General features: G+C 46.6%; 1 protein-coding gene across 3 annotated transcripts in view; it reads left to right on the forward strand.

The window, feature by feature from the left end:
* Positions 1-758: 758 nt before the first annotated feature.
* Positions 759-14,867, forward strand: part of PLCD1 (phospholipase C delta 1) — a 48,936-nt gene continuing 34,827 nt past the window's right edge. The window contains exons 1-2 of one of the 3 annotated variants that reach the window (XM_042888260.1): positions 759-1,056; positions 14,578-14,742. In XM_042888260.1, the coding sequence (XP_042744194.1) occupies positions 1,023-1,056; positions 14,578-14,742 (199 nt within the window). In that variant the 5' untranslated portion in view covers positions 759-1,022. Of the gene's footprint in view, positions 1,057-9,581; positions 9,837-14,577; positions 14,743-14,867 lie in introns of those variants that run through there. The other 2 variants (XM_042888261.1, XM_042888259.1) reach the window with 2 other exon arrangements.

Below are 14,867 nucleotides of genomic sequence, written 5' to 3' on the forward strand. Positions count from 1 at the left end.
GAGACAAATAGTCCCAAAGGATTTATCACCATGTGCATCCCAGATCTGTCTCACTCAGAGAGGGACTTTTTCCTTCTGTCAGTGGAGCTGCCAGGCTCACAGCTGCTGAGAAACAAGGGGTTAGAAGCTTCTGACAGCTGCATCAATTGCATAGAGATCACCTAAACAACCAGAAACAAAAATAAACAGTAACAAAACAACGATTGAAAACCTCCCTTTACCATTCAAGTAGAAGCTTTACTTTCCCCGCTGTGAATTCCATTTCTTTCTCCTTCCCGCTTTTCCCTGCATTATCCTTTCACCCTTTTAATACATCTAAATGAACAGAGGGGGAAAGGGCAGAGGAAAACAGCTGTGTAAAATCCTGAAGGCAGCGGGGAGGTTTTTGTACTTCTGCTCCGTGGTATCAAATGAGAAGGCTGCAAATTTTCTTCTGCTTTAAGCTCCCGCTCTGCGAGTGTTTGTGGTTACAGCTCTGTGCTGGCGATTTCTGACCTGCTGTTTGGCTGCTGTGTTTGTCGTGTCGTGAAATAAGTCCCCAGCAGTGCACACAAACCCTTTCAACCCAGGCACTGCCTCCAGCTCTGGGCTCTTCCCTTGGACTTACAGACTGCGGGGTCTTTTTGGGAGCTCGGAGTCTTCTGGAAGGCATAAAGGAAAGGAGCAGAACGTGTTGGAGACAGCAGCAGAACAGAGGCACAGCTTAGAGCTGCAGGAGCAGGAGGCTGGGCAGCGATGACGGCCAGATTTAATGGGGAGGAGCCAGGGCGAGCACGGCGCTGGGGCTCAGCGTTTGGCCTCAGTCAATGCACTGGGTGCGTGGATGCGGCAGAGAAATAAATGAGGAGTCATAGCGAAGACATCTTTGCAGCCAAGGGAAAAGGAACTGACGTTGGGGATCGCTGGAGCGGGGAGCAGAGGGAGCCTGCTGGGTCTGGCTTCCACCCGCAGCAAGCTAACATCTGGGCACAGCTGCTTCCCGGAGCCCTTTCTGCCGCTGCACGTCGCCTTCTTTGGCGGCCATGGAGTCGAATGGCAGTTTCCTCGGTTGCAACAGTAAGTCAGTAGACGTGTCCTTGCATTTCAGCCCTCCAAGAGCTTTCTTGTCTCCTCCTCTCTCCTCCCTCCTCGTTTTGCTTCTGCAGCTCTGTCGTTTGCAAGTCACGCAGTGTTTAGTTGTGTTACAGGAGACAACAGATTTTTCCTCTGTTAATACAGCTAGCTGTGCTGGTAGGATAAGTCTTGGGTGGTAAGTGTGTGTGAGTCCAGAAAAGTTGTTCCAAATCTCCTCCTCCTTTTTTTGTGAAATAGAAAGTGGGATGGATGCTCCCTGGATCAAGTCTCTAGGCTCTGGGGTAGGCAGCAGAGCTGGGATCAATCCCCTTGCTCTGAGCCTGCCCCCAAGGCTCTGTAAATGCTCAGTGAAATATGTTTCTACAAAAAGAAGAAATCCTCTCTGCACTGACAGCAAGTGAGGTTTGAAAAGTCTCAGTGCCAAAACTAGGAGGCTTGTCTGACAGAGTAATGAAACATCTCTTATTCCCTGGGCTGAATTTAGTACATTGATTTGTTACATCTTTCTTGTGCTTCACTCATTCCGATGAGCAGCGACAGCTCAGGACTGTGCTAGCTGCAGCTTGAAATGTGAAAAATCTACAGTACTTATTTTTAGTTCATGAGATGGATGCTTTCTTTCTGCTGACTGCAGCTATAAATGAAAACAGATTAATAGAGCAATCAGTGATTGACCACCGTAAGGTAAAATAAGAGAAAACTCCTCCCAGGCTGATTATCCCAGATCCCAGAAATCAGACAGGAAGGTGAAACAGAGGTTAATGTTGAACTTTTTGTAGGTATCTCATTCATTATAGAACCGCTGGGGAAAGAAAGTTAAGGAACACATCTGGAACTATTAAAAGCTTTCTTATTCTGGTGTGTGGGTCATTTTTCAGTGAATATGACTTGCTTTCTGGGGTTAGGGACCAAGAAGAATTCAGTGTATGTTCATCTGTTTTCTTGTCCTGGGCAGAAAAGTACACACGTGGTGAATAAGCCAAGCTTTCAGAAATGTATTTACTGAAATTCCTTGACACGTATGTGCACAAGTGCCAAAGTCACTCTGCGTGCCAGACTGCTTAAACAAGAAGAGTTGCTCACAGGTTGGTTTGCTAGCAGGATCAGATCTGTGCTGTTCAGTGTGCTAGAAATGTTTCAGATGCTGTGAGTTATGCATATGTTTATCTATGGCCCTCTGCTGAAACTCCACTTCTTTCTGTCCAACAGAGATACAGTGATGACTGTGTTTTCTGTATCAGAATTAACCATGGACACATGGCTCTGTCTCAGTACAATATCTGGCAGTCAGAGCTGAGATTTTTTCCAGTAGTGAAAGTGGACATTACTGTCAATGAGGGCTCTGAAAAGTTTGTGGAGTGCTGTTTGTGCTGTGTTTGGATGGAGATCTGAGTCCTGGAGCAGAAACTGAGCATGCTCCCCTTGTTTGTACTCCCAGCATAAAGCCACTGTGATTTTGTGGATTGTGCCTCTTATTTTGCCTCTTATTATGGGTTTAATTCAACTGTATGGGCTACTTGTTGCTTCTTTTCTAAAGGCTCATCTACGTTTGTTACGCAGTGAGTCTCTGCTGGGCTCCATAGGCTATTAATAACTTTTGTTTTGCCTCATGAACCTGGCATGTTTCTGAACTGGGAGTCCTTGTGCTCACACAGAATCGTAGAATAGCTAATTTGTGCTATGTCTTATTCTTATACACTGACCTCTTCATACAAGACACTGTGCACATTGTGCCCAGAATGCCAGAGCCCCGTTACAGGGATGCCTTCTGCCGCAACCCAGGGTGGGAGTCAGCAGGGCAGGGTTTGTAAAATCCTACAAAACAGGCCGTTTCCTTGTTTCTCCTGTCAGCTGGACTAACTGCTGGATGTAAATTGCCAAATGAATCATCTCCACCTGCCCTTCTTTAGCTGGGAGTGCTGAGCGGGCTCCTCCAGGGCTTCAGCCTCTGTGGGTGGAAGTGGTGCGGCCAGGGATCAGCTGGGATCAGGTGGTGGCTTTGATCTGCTTTCCTACAAACAAAATGTGCCCAGCACACCCGGTTTGGTGTGAGTTACACCAGGTGCGTTATTCGGGAGCTTGTTAAGCTGTAACTTTGCTAGTAGTGCAGGAGAGTTCATCATGCTGGCGCTACTCAGTGCCTTGAACGTGCAACTTTTCTTTTTTCTGGATGAGTAAAAGTTGTCTTAAGAAGTTACGATTATTCTCACACAAAAGCTACTAAATTTCCAGTCTGAGAAATGTTTTTTTTTTTTTTTAGTAAAACTACTCCTTTGGGGATAGCCCTCTTCTCCCAGGTAGCAGTGATAGGATGAGAGGCCTTAAATTGTACCAGGAGATGTTCAAGTTGGATATTAGGAACAATTTTTTTCTCAGAAAGAGAAGGGCACTGGCACAGGCTGCCCAGGGAGGTGGGACACCATGCCTGGAGGTGTTGCAGAACCATGGAGATGTGGCACTGAGGGACATGGTCAGTGGGCATGGTGGGGGTGGACTGGGGTTGGATTTGGGGATCGTGGAGGTCTTTTCCAACCTTAATTATTCTGTGATAGCCCACAGCCAGTTCTGAGACCATTGTGTGCAGCCCCAACATCAGATCCAAAAGAGGATGAGTGGAGATTTTAAAGAGGAAACAAAAAGAGGAGGAAGAAGGAAATGTAGTTATTTGGAACAATGCTGCAGGTAGTAGAGATGAAAGGAAGGGAAAAGCAAGAGAGAGGTGTGGGGAAGCGCTTGTGCAAGGTCAGGAAACTGGGCCAACTGGATAGGCAGCTCTGGGAGCCAAAGGTGTTGATATTTTGGGAGCAAACCATAGCTTCCCTCACAGGGAGATCAAAATATATAAACACGTATTTACAGGGAAAGCTACGGATCAGTACTTGTTGAACTGAGCATCCAGGGTGAGATTTAGCTGGCTAAATGCAGGTACCTGCAAGAAAATTCAGGCTTATAGGGTGTAGGCAGATGAGTCTCCTGTCCGCCTGCTCAGTGCACTGTAGATACTTCAATGCAGTCAGACAGACCCCCAGGCCATGCACCCCCCAAGTCCTTACCATGGGTTGAGGGTCTCAGTCCTTAATCAAGCCTACCAGAATGGAAGGCTGCAGACCTTGGGTCAAGCATGAAGGTCTCTCTTTTTCCTTATGCAGGTAGAGAAAATGTTGGCACAGTTTCATCTAAACTGAGATAATTCCAGACCTTAATGAGTCAATTTGGACAGTATGTGTGGAGAAATCTGCACACCTTGAGCTGCCCCTCACTTGGGTGCCTTCTTAAGCCTCCTGTTGACAAAAACACAGAAAGTTTTGTTGCCTATTTCTGACTAAAGTTACAGAGTCCTGAAATTCCAGACAAACCACGTAGGGGGGAAAAAAAAAGTTGTTGTTTTTTTCCCCTTAGTTTTGCATAACTCGGTGCTGCAATGCAATGATTGCACAAATTTTGCCCTGCTGTGGAGTGATCTGAGTGACCTGTATTTCGACTGGGGCGGATATTTCAGCTTCTGAAGAAACTGTTGAGAAAAGCTGTTAAGCGTCCTTAAAAAATGAAGCTGGGACGCACCTACAATTGACTTTGGTTTTTATAAAGAGAACATCTTCATCAGAAACGTGGCTTAGGAATTATGCAAGTAAGCTGTTGATGCTGGTCCTATCGATCAAGTTGTCATTCTTCTCTTAAATTACTTTCCTCCCACTGTCTTCACACCAGCTACTGGAAAAGCTGTAATTTACTTCAAGCCAGTGATGGTTTTAGTGCCTCTCTACAGCCAAATCTGCTTGTGTGTCATTGTGGAAGGACCAAACCAAACTCTGATCATAGGACCAAGCCTCTCATCACTGGACAAGAGGTAATGACTTTAAACTTCACCAGGTTCAGGTTGATGATCAGAGGGCTGGAGCACCTCTCTTATGATGAAAGGTTGAGGGAGTTGGGATTGTTTAGCTTGGAGAAGGGAAGGCAGGGAAGACATTGCAACCTTCCAGTATTTGAAAGGAGCTTACAAGCAGGAGGGAGACCAAATTATTACTTAGTTAGATAGTGAGAGGACAAGGGGGAATGGAGTTAAACTGAAAGAGGGAAGGTTTAGGTTAGATGTTAGGAAGAAATTCTTCACTTGGAGGATGGTGAGGTACTGGAATAGGTTGCTCAGAGAAGCTGTGGATGCCCCAATCTCTGGAGGTGTTCAAGGCCAGGCTTGATGGGCAGTCTGATCTAGTGGCTGGCAACCTTGCCTCATAGGAGAGGGGTTGGAACTAGATGATCTTTGAGATCCCTTCCAATGCAAGCCATTCTATGATTTTATGACATTGAGAAAAACTTCTGAGAAAGAGTGGTGAGGCACAGAACAGGCTGCCTGGGGAGGTGGTGGGGTCACCATCCCTGGAGGTGTTCGAGAGCTGTGGAGACATGGCACGGATTGTCATAGTAGTGGGCATGGTGGGTGGGTTGACAGTTGGTCTAGATGATCTTAGAAGTCTTTTCCAACCTTAATGATTCTATGATTCTATGAAATTTTTAGTCTGGTTTTGAGTTCCTGAATGCAAAGAACTTTAGTAAGGAGTTTTATTTGGATTACATTGAAAGTACAAGAAGAAAGCAGTAGCTTTTGATGGGTCACAGACAGTACTGCGCATGGATCCAGGCTGTCTTTGAATGACACAGACTGGTGGGAAGTCATGAAGAAAAGGTAGCTTGGCTGTGAGGACTGAGTGGAGGAGAGCTGGAAAAGGGGAAGTTGTCCTCTCAAAGAATACAGGGAGAAATGAGTCTGAGAAATATTGGGCAGGGTGTCAGCAGTGATCCCAGTGCACCAGAAACCTGCATGTCGTATGGATTCTTGATGCCAGTGGAAGAAGATTTTAGGCAGCAATATGAAGGACAGATGCAGTATGATGCTTAGGAACAATTCCTATGTGAAGCTTTAGGATCACCTGGCTTCTGCATAGCAGGACCTCTCAAGGTTCCTTGGAAGAGAAGCAAAGTGGGAAAGAATAGCCAGTGTAAGGAAGAGAAAGTGGTTCACTGATGCTGCTGCCAGCTTCCTGAAGAAGCCCATTCTCAGTGTGACCACAAGGTGGAACTTGGTACATACCACATGCACAGAAGATGTAGCCACTGTCACCGAGCAGCAGTTTGGCCAGCAATGTACCGATGCTTCTGGTCCCAGTAATCACTTCCTGACCCCCACTTCTCCAGAGGGAGTGAAAAGGGGACAGTTGGTGTAGAGGAGCCATTGGCTGGCGCAATCCTCAGCCTTTATCCACCAGGAACTTCAGCTTCTGAGGGAGCCATCAAGCTAACAAACAACGGCAGGTTGACGTGTAACTGCAGACCAACTAAAACATGACTTTTCCAAACTCTCATTGTTTCTGAGTCCACTTGGGATGGTCTCCCTCTTGGTGAGGGCTAGGAATGTGCAAGGACAGGCAATGCAGTTCATTAGTAAGCAGTGATACTTTGATTGCACTATTATTCTCTGAAATGTAATTCTGATGAATTGCATTCACTCTGTGGGTAAGCCTGGGAGGAAAGCTGAAATGACAGTTAGCATCGTGTAAAATAGACCTCATTTCTTCTTGGTAACATATACAGAGCAAGACCCAACCTTTGACCTCATTAGTGGGAAAATTTGCTCATGAAATGAGATGTGAATGTGTGGCATTACTAGTCATAGCAGCATAACTTACATCATGTGCATGATGTAATGGGGAAGCGCGAGGTCATCACCAGCATGGATATGTTCATTCCAGTCCCAAATTACCACAAGTCTGGGCACATCAGCAACTGACTTCTGTCATGTCATTTGTGTCAGTGTGGTATAAAGAGACATCAGTGTTAGGGCTGTGCCACTTCTGATGTTGCCCAAGGACAGCAGTGATTGGTGATGAGCTCCATCCCCCAAACCACCTGCTTTTTCCTTGGTGAAGTGGAAATGGAGCTTCCTTAGCAACTTTGTATAGGGATGTGATGAAGATTAATTCATTTTGGAAAACTGCCTGAAGAGCAGCCTCAGAATTAATAGTTCTCACATGTAGCCTGTTTCCTACCAGACTGTCCAGCCTTTCTATAAGTGTCTTTTTCCTGAATATCGAAGCACTTTGCTGTCTTTGGGACCGTGTTCTGACATCCTCATTCACGTCAATTTCCATTTGCTCTGTGAGCAATCCAGCTGGAATCGATAAGATGATTAGCAAAACCTCAATCCTGAGTACAGGGACATGAATAAGTTCACTCATGTGACAAATGCCATTGATTTCAGTGGGATTGGTCATACGGGTAAAATTGCAGGCTGAGTGTTCACAAGCTTCATACTCAGTCAGGTGTTACCTGCAATGAATAAGGGTCGGAGAATTTATCCTGAAACCATTTTCAGGATCATTTCCTTCGGTGCTAGAATGTGACACAGCTCTGTGCAATATCCATAAGCAGTGCTCTTTATCCTACAGTGCCACTCATCCCTCGCAGCTTGCCTGTGAGATATGGCAATGTCTTTAGATGATCTCAGGACCACAGTACATCCAGATCTGTTGTTTCTCAATGGCACTTCTGGCCCAATGTTGTCAATTTTATTTTAAAGTCCTTGCACCAGCAGAACTTAGACATGCTGTTCTGGGGAAGGAGCTAAACTCAGCGAGTGCTGATCCTCTGCTTGCCCATGCCCACACTGCAGGGATGAATGTAATAAAATGTTCACAGTCTGGGAGGCTCTGAGTGATGCTGTTGCTGGCATCATTTATTAAGAATTAATAAGAAGATGAAGTGGAGGGGCTCAGTGGGCTCCCAGATTGGCCCCTATGGGACACTGGCTGGTGCCGGACTGGAGAGCAGTCAGAAGCAAACAGTTTTGCCAAGGCAAGTACAGGAGATGACTCCATAATTAGATCAGTCTTCCCCAGTACAATGTGAAATATGGGAAGTGCTCAGGGACTGCTAGCTAATAAATATCTTCTAGCCATTACATCATGGTGCTCACCTCCCCGCCAAGGGCAAAGCCCCCAGCTCCCAGGGGAGTGCTGCTGATTGCAGCTTCAACATCCAGCCCCTGTGTGTGGAGAAGGCTCACAAGAGGCTGATGGTGTTTCCTCAGTCACCTGCCAGCCTAGCTAATGTGTTCAGCATTGTCCCATCCATGAAACACCTTTATTCTCCTTTGCCTTCTCTGGCTGGTAGTTGCAATGTGTAAATAGGCTGTTTCTGGTACTATTCCTCAAGGCTATGCAGTATCTCTGCCTTGTTCCCAATGAGTTTTACAGAACTCAGCAACTGAGTCTGTTGATGCTCTTGTGTTGGTCATGTCATCCATGCTGCTCTGAGTATTCATAGGGCTTGCCTCAAAATGCATGGAAAGGAGGGTGACTGGGGTGCCAGACACCTGAAATGAGAATCTGCTTCTAAAACCTAATACAGACTGCATTGAGGAACTTGGATCTCCAGCAGAGACGGTGATGTGGTTTGCTGTTAAGTTTCTTGGGCAGATGCTGGTTCTGCAATAGGGAGCAACCACTGCAGCTTGGCTCTGTTTCCCTGCATTATCATCAGGGCAGCAGCACTGCAAAGGCAATGACAAAAAAAAGAAAACCTGACAAGGTCTGTAAATGCATTCAGGATGGGAGAGCTTAGTAAGCACAGCTCTGCATTTCACTGCAGAGGGAGTCATGGTTAGAGAGGAGGTGGATTTTAGCCCCAGCCATTGCTGGGCAATGGACAATGGACATGAGAGCCAGTAAAGGAAATTAAACTGGTAATAAGGAAAAAATTATTCACTATGAGAAAATCCAAGCTCTTGTACAGGGGTTTAATTTGGCTGTGGAGCTTCCATTCTAAGAGAAACCCAAAACTCACCTGGACAAGGTGTGAGCAGCCTGATCAGTATTTGGTGGTGACTCTGCTTTGAGTGGGTGGTTGAACTGGAGACCTGAAAGAGGTCCATTCCAGCCTGAATTATTCTCTGAATCTGTGTAATCAGTGACTTGTTAAAGCACTGCTGGGGGCTCATCCCTGTACCTGTAAATAGGAATTACAAGAATAAAACCACAGCTATGCTGAAAAGCAGGGTAAGTGACTCACTCAAGTCATGCAGGTAAACGGTGGCAGAGAGGAAATTCTCCAGAGCCTTAGAAAAATTCTATTCTAAGTGGAAAAGGAAGAGCATTACAGCAGTCTCCAAGCAGCTTTTGGGCTACGTCTGCCTTGGCTAAAAGGTGTTTCCAGCTTCCTCTTCTCTATATGTCAATGGGAACTGCACAGAGAGAAAGGGTGGAGCCAGGCACTGGTGGGCAGGCTGAGCCGAGGGGACTTTTGCACTGATTTGGAGCCCCAAGCAATATCTGGGACCCTTACAAACGATGCACAAAATCCCAGTGGTGGATGAACGCAGGAAAACTTGCTCCTTCTACTCAAGCAGCTGCCGGCAGACGCATGGGTGTAATTTTGCATCCAACACACGCGGCCGATGAGCAAGCGGGAGGAGACTTCCCACAGTCCCACCTCCCAGCCAGACTCTGCCCTTCTCTGCCTCCCGCTGCCTCCTCTCCCTTCTTGGAGCCCTGTTTGACGCCGCGCACGCCTGTGGCTCCTGGATGAGCAGGGATCCCTTCGGGGCCAACGGGGCCCCTTGTCCTTCCCAGCACTCGGATCCTCTTTCCGAGCCCTACGCTGGACCATGCAGTGCATCCGGAGGCAGCCCAAGCGCAGCGTGTCCCAGGAGAACATCCTGCGGGAGCAGAGCCGTAGAGTGGCCGCGTTGAATGGCATCAGGCTGGGTAAGGGACACGTTGGCCAGACCCTCAGCACTTCCACATGCTGGCAGCCTCTTCGTTTCTGCCTCTTTTCCCTGCGCAGAAGCAGCACTCCACCCTAAAGGCAATTCCAAGGTTATTTTTATACTCTTGAGGTTTTTTTTTTCCCCTTTCTTTTGCCTGTAACCGCCTTCCAGATGTGCAAACCGCTTCGTATGAGGCATCAAAGAAAGCGGGACCTCTCTGGCAAAGGGTGGGTTTGAACCTTTCTTGCTGGGCTTTGAGTTGTTGCTGGTGTGAGGATGGCAGTGGCCCCTTTCCTGCCTGATTTTAGGGCTTCTGGGTGGTGTGGTGCCACTCAGAGGTTTGCATTCACCAGATGAAAAGAGACAGGAAATCCAGGGAGTTTCATAACTCCTGTGGCTATGAACTCATGGCTGGTTCCTGCTTTCTGGAGGGACAGCCCATGTTGATACAAGTTCTTGATTTACGTGGCTGCAGAGAGCAGGTGGAAATGGAAAACAGCCATTTTCCCACTGGAATTGTTGGAATCTAATCAAGCAGATGGGAGAGAGAAGCAGGAGGAGGAAACTTGCTTTATTGCAGTCGTAATTAATGTTATCGGATCAGCAGGTTTGAGAGTGAGCAACACAGCACTACAGATTGTTGCTGTCACCTGTAAACATCATCCTAACTACCTCCTTAGTGAAGCTGGAGTCAGGCTGCTGCTGTGACAGCTGCTGTGTTGTTGTGTTCTCCACTTGCTGTATACCTTAGATGCATTATACCAACCTTCATGTTTTTGATCTCTTGGTGTCTACAGCTTCACAGTGCAGGACATAAGCTTCATGCTGGCTGCAGTGCTGAGCATGCCTAAGGCTTTCCTACCTTTGTCAGATGCAATTTTCCCTCTAAACTGTACCGTACACTGAGTATATTCTGTTTAGAAAATATGTGATTGATGTTGTTTGAGGACTGGGGCCTGACCCTTGAAACACATACTGCAATTTTCTGTGACAAGTGTGTATTTGGTATTTTGCAGGTTCTGAGCAAGATACAGCCCTGCCACATATTTCAGGCATGATTTGGACATTGATTTCAGTGTGGCAATTGTTTTTCTCCTGCCCTACATTGTTATATAATTGCAAACCAATATCCCTGTTCCGCTGCACAGTGTTTTTGGAAGCTTTAAATGACATGTGTATATGACAACTCTGGTTCCTTTCATATAGAAGTTTCCATTGCTGTGAGACAGAGTTCTGCAGAGCAAACCTCATCAGCTCCCTGGGGATACTTGGCAGAAATCCCCAGGGATTGTTTGGGCATAAAAACTGAAATGAAGGAAAGCTCTGCTGGGAAAATATGTTTTTTTTTTTTTTTTTTTTTTTAAATCTTTTCTGGAAAGCAATTCAAATGAACAACAGAGAGTAATGTCCCACTGACACATCAGGGTGCATTTGTGGTCCTGTATCAGCAGATCAGAGGATGCTGTACTCCTCTGACCTAACAAAACATTATCTGCCTCGTGGATAGAAATGAAGAAGCTCAGTGTCTTGACCAAGGCCGTTTAAAGAATCTGTGACAGTGCTTAGGACCAGGCATAGGAGACAAGGCCCTCCCCTGGCCCACTTTCCAGGACAGTTTGGCTGTCTGAGATACTGTTTGACAAATACAGAGCCATCCTGAAGCAATGTGTGCTCACCCAGTTGACTTGGGTTGCTTGGCCCTCCTTCTCCTGGGCACACCACTGAGTGGTTCAATCCAACCTTTGGGTCAGCGTTGGCAGAGGTCAACCCAGGGTGACTGCTTTATATCTGAAGGGCCCTGGAAGACTTCCAGCCCCCGACATTAAAGGAATTGTTGTGCTCTTAGGCATTCATCTTACCCTCTTGTCCTTCCCTGGCCAACCCCAAGAACTTCCTTACTTTAGTCTCCTTCTCTGGAGATATTCAAGACCCACGTGGACACCTTCTCGTGTGACATACTGCAGGGAACTGCTTTAGCAAGGAGTTGGACAGGGGGATTTCTAGAGGTACCTTCCAACCCCTACGACTTTGTGATTCTGTCACAGAGCCACCTTTTCTCCATCCCCTCCCTGGCTTCTCTTACTTCCTTCTCACTTGCACTCCATCTTGTACCTTACCTGTGTGAATCTAGCCTGAAGGAGACAAACCTGCCCTTGTTTTCTGCTAGTGGCCATGCAGATTTCCTTGTATGAGACCGATGCAGCTGTTTGCCCAGGTAGTATGACGTGTGATACATACTGCATGCAGTAGTGTAACAAAACGTGTCACAGTTAAAATGGATTTCTCGTAACATGCTTATGCACTTAAGCACCCAAAGGAATTATGGTTTTCCTGCTTTCCTGTTCATGCTTACCCTAGGATGGCATGTCCTCCTCATGGTCCCACAAGGATGCCTTGCATGGTTGGGGTCTGAGGGAGGACAGAGTGAGTCTGGGAGCCAGAACAGAAATTTTGTAGGTGAATACATAGGAGGAACTTTGTTCCCTCTCCAGGAACCATGAGAGCTACCATGGCAATGTTAGCAAAGCCTATCATAGCATCATTTGAGGTGGGACCTTTAAAGGACATCTAGTTTAACTCTCCTGCAAGGAACGGAATCATGTACAGCTCCATCAGATGCTCAAAGCCTGGTCCAGCCTGACCTTAAATGTCTCCAGGCATAGGGCATCCAACATCTCTCTGGGCAGTCTGTTCAAGTCTGTGACATCTCCTCTGTTCTTGAAAGACCTCCATCTCAGAGAAGAAGCCTGAACATTGCTGCTCAGGATACCAAGGCTTTGTGAGGCCTTTGTGGTGTCCTTCTTCTTGGCAATCTGGCCTCTTGTAGACCCATGGGTATGTCTAAACCTCAGGAAACCCAAGAGGGAATTAATTGAGCAGGCACTTAATTACTGAGACAGCTAATTGAATGTAGAGGAGGCAAAGAGGCCACAGCAACCTTTCAAGGATCTCCAACTTCCACAATAGTGCTTTCAATTCTGGATGGCTCGGCTGGGCTCAGCCCCAGACTTGCTCCTTGGTGTTGGCAAACCCAATTGAAGTGGCCTGAGCTGCTCAAAGCTGTGCTGAGCACAGGACACCCTTATATTTCTCACTGTCAGAGTTGTCAGGCTCTTTCCCAGCCTGAAATACATTCTTTAGGCCAAGCTGTTCTAACTAAAAACACACAACGCTGCTTTTTGCTACAACCATTATGATCCACCTTGGTGCTCTGCAGCCCCAGGCACTTAGCTTTCGTGTATGAATTATCAGGAACTTGGGGTTTGGCAACTTGGGTCTCCTAGGCTTGGTAGTTCAAGTAATGCTTGGTAGTTTATTTGTTTGCCTTGTTCAAATAGCAGCTATTCAGGGCAGTAATGTCTTCCAGAGAGGGGCAAAGACAGTGATATGGAAAAATGCCACACTGCAATGTAAATGTTATTGCATAAATCAGTTAACTTGGATTTCTATCCTGTGAGCGTTGGGAAATTTCCTGTGATGGGAGTGTTGGGTGGCTGCAAGTGGCCAAATAGTTATTAATGAGAGTCTCATCTGCACTGTCATGATAAGGTTGGCAAAAGTCACGCTGAGTTGGGATGTGCTTGCTCAGTACTACAGAGTAAAAGCCTTTGATGCAATGACAGAGGTTTAATAGGCAAGGTGCCTATTACAGAAAGCCCAGGGTGTGTTCCTCATGCTTCATTCTCTTGCCCACCTCTGCCACTTCACCCACTCTTGATCTCTAATTAATGGCTTGTTTGAGGCACAGAATCTGCAAGGTATGTCGGTATGTGGAAGTCAGCTATTGCTGAGACCTTCAAAACCAGGCAGAATGGAAAATGTGTGTTTTCAAAGCCTCAGTAGATGCCTGCTTCTCCTCTAGATATCAAAGTGCCTTCCTGAATCTAGTCTAAGATCTAGCCTTAGCCCAGAGTTAATCTCCGAAGTTCCTGGGACCAGAAGGGGACTGCCTTTCAGAGAGGGAAGGGAGACACTGTGTGTATCCTGTTTCTGTGAAGGAAATTTGTTCAGAATAAAGCTGAAATCTCTTCAAAAGTCACAACAGTACTCCAGTTACAAGTTACACAACTTTCCTTCCTCTGCTTTTACCGCTGTATTGTTCTTTTTACTGCTTTTGCATGCTAATTATATCTGCTGGGAAGAAGATATTTTATGCTTGTGAACCACCTGAGAACAGATTGCCCAAGGAGGTTGTGGATGCCCCATCCCTGCAGGCATTCAAGGCCAGGCTGGATGTGGCTCTGGGCAGCCTGGGCTGCTGGTTGGTGACCTGCACACAGCAGGGGGTTGGAACTGGATGATCATTGTGGTCCTTTGCAACCCAGGCCATTCTATGTTTCTATGATTCTGTGATTCTAATTATACTTAAGTCTTCGGACTCAATCTGAGAAGTCCACAAGGCTACAGTCTCTTTTATGAACGTAGAATGTGACACAACACAGCAGATTTCTGGGTCCCTCTACCCTGCTGTTCTCCCTAGAGCTGGCTGCACTGCAGGTGGTTTGTTTTTGTCTCTCACTATTGTTCTGTGGCAGTGAAAAACCTATTTACATTATTATTGTATGTACAGAGGGTGGACCAGGCTCTGAGCACCCTGATCAAGCTGTAGGCGTCCCTGTTCATTGCACAGGAGTTGGACTAGCTGACCTTTAAAGGTCCCTTCCCACTCAAATAATTCTGTCTCTATGACTGTTTCTTTTGCTGACTCTTGTGGCATTACCACTACTGTTTCTCCTTAGGCTTGAAAGATGACAAGGACCTGAAGTTCCTCTTGAAAGGCAGCCAGCTGCTAAAAGTGAAGTCAAGCTCTTGGAGGAAGGAGCGGTTTTATAAGCTCCAGGAGGACTGCAAAACCATATGGCAGGAATCAAAGAAGATGCTGAGGTCTCCAGACTCACAGATCTGTAAGTAAAGTTCATACCATCACAGGCATAGGGCACTGACTGCCTGGGGCCAACCAGGACCATTATGAACTAGAACCAGGGGTTCTTGGGGTAAACCAGAGCCAGGACCATTGCACAGTGTGCAT

Source organism: Lagopus leucura, unplaced genomic scaffold (assembly GCF_019238085.1).
Source record: "Lagopus leucura isolate 7727_CA_CO unplaced genomic scaffold, USGS_WTPT01 Super-Scaffold_100157, whole genome shotgun sequence".
Taxonomy (NCBI): domain Eukaryota; kingdom Metazoa; phylum Chordata; class Aves; order Galliformes; family Phasianidae; genus Lagopus; species Lagopus leucura.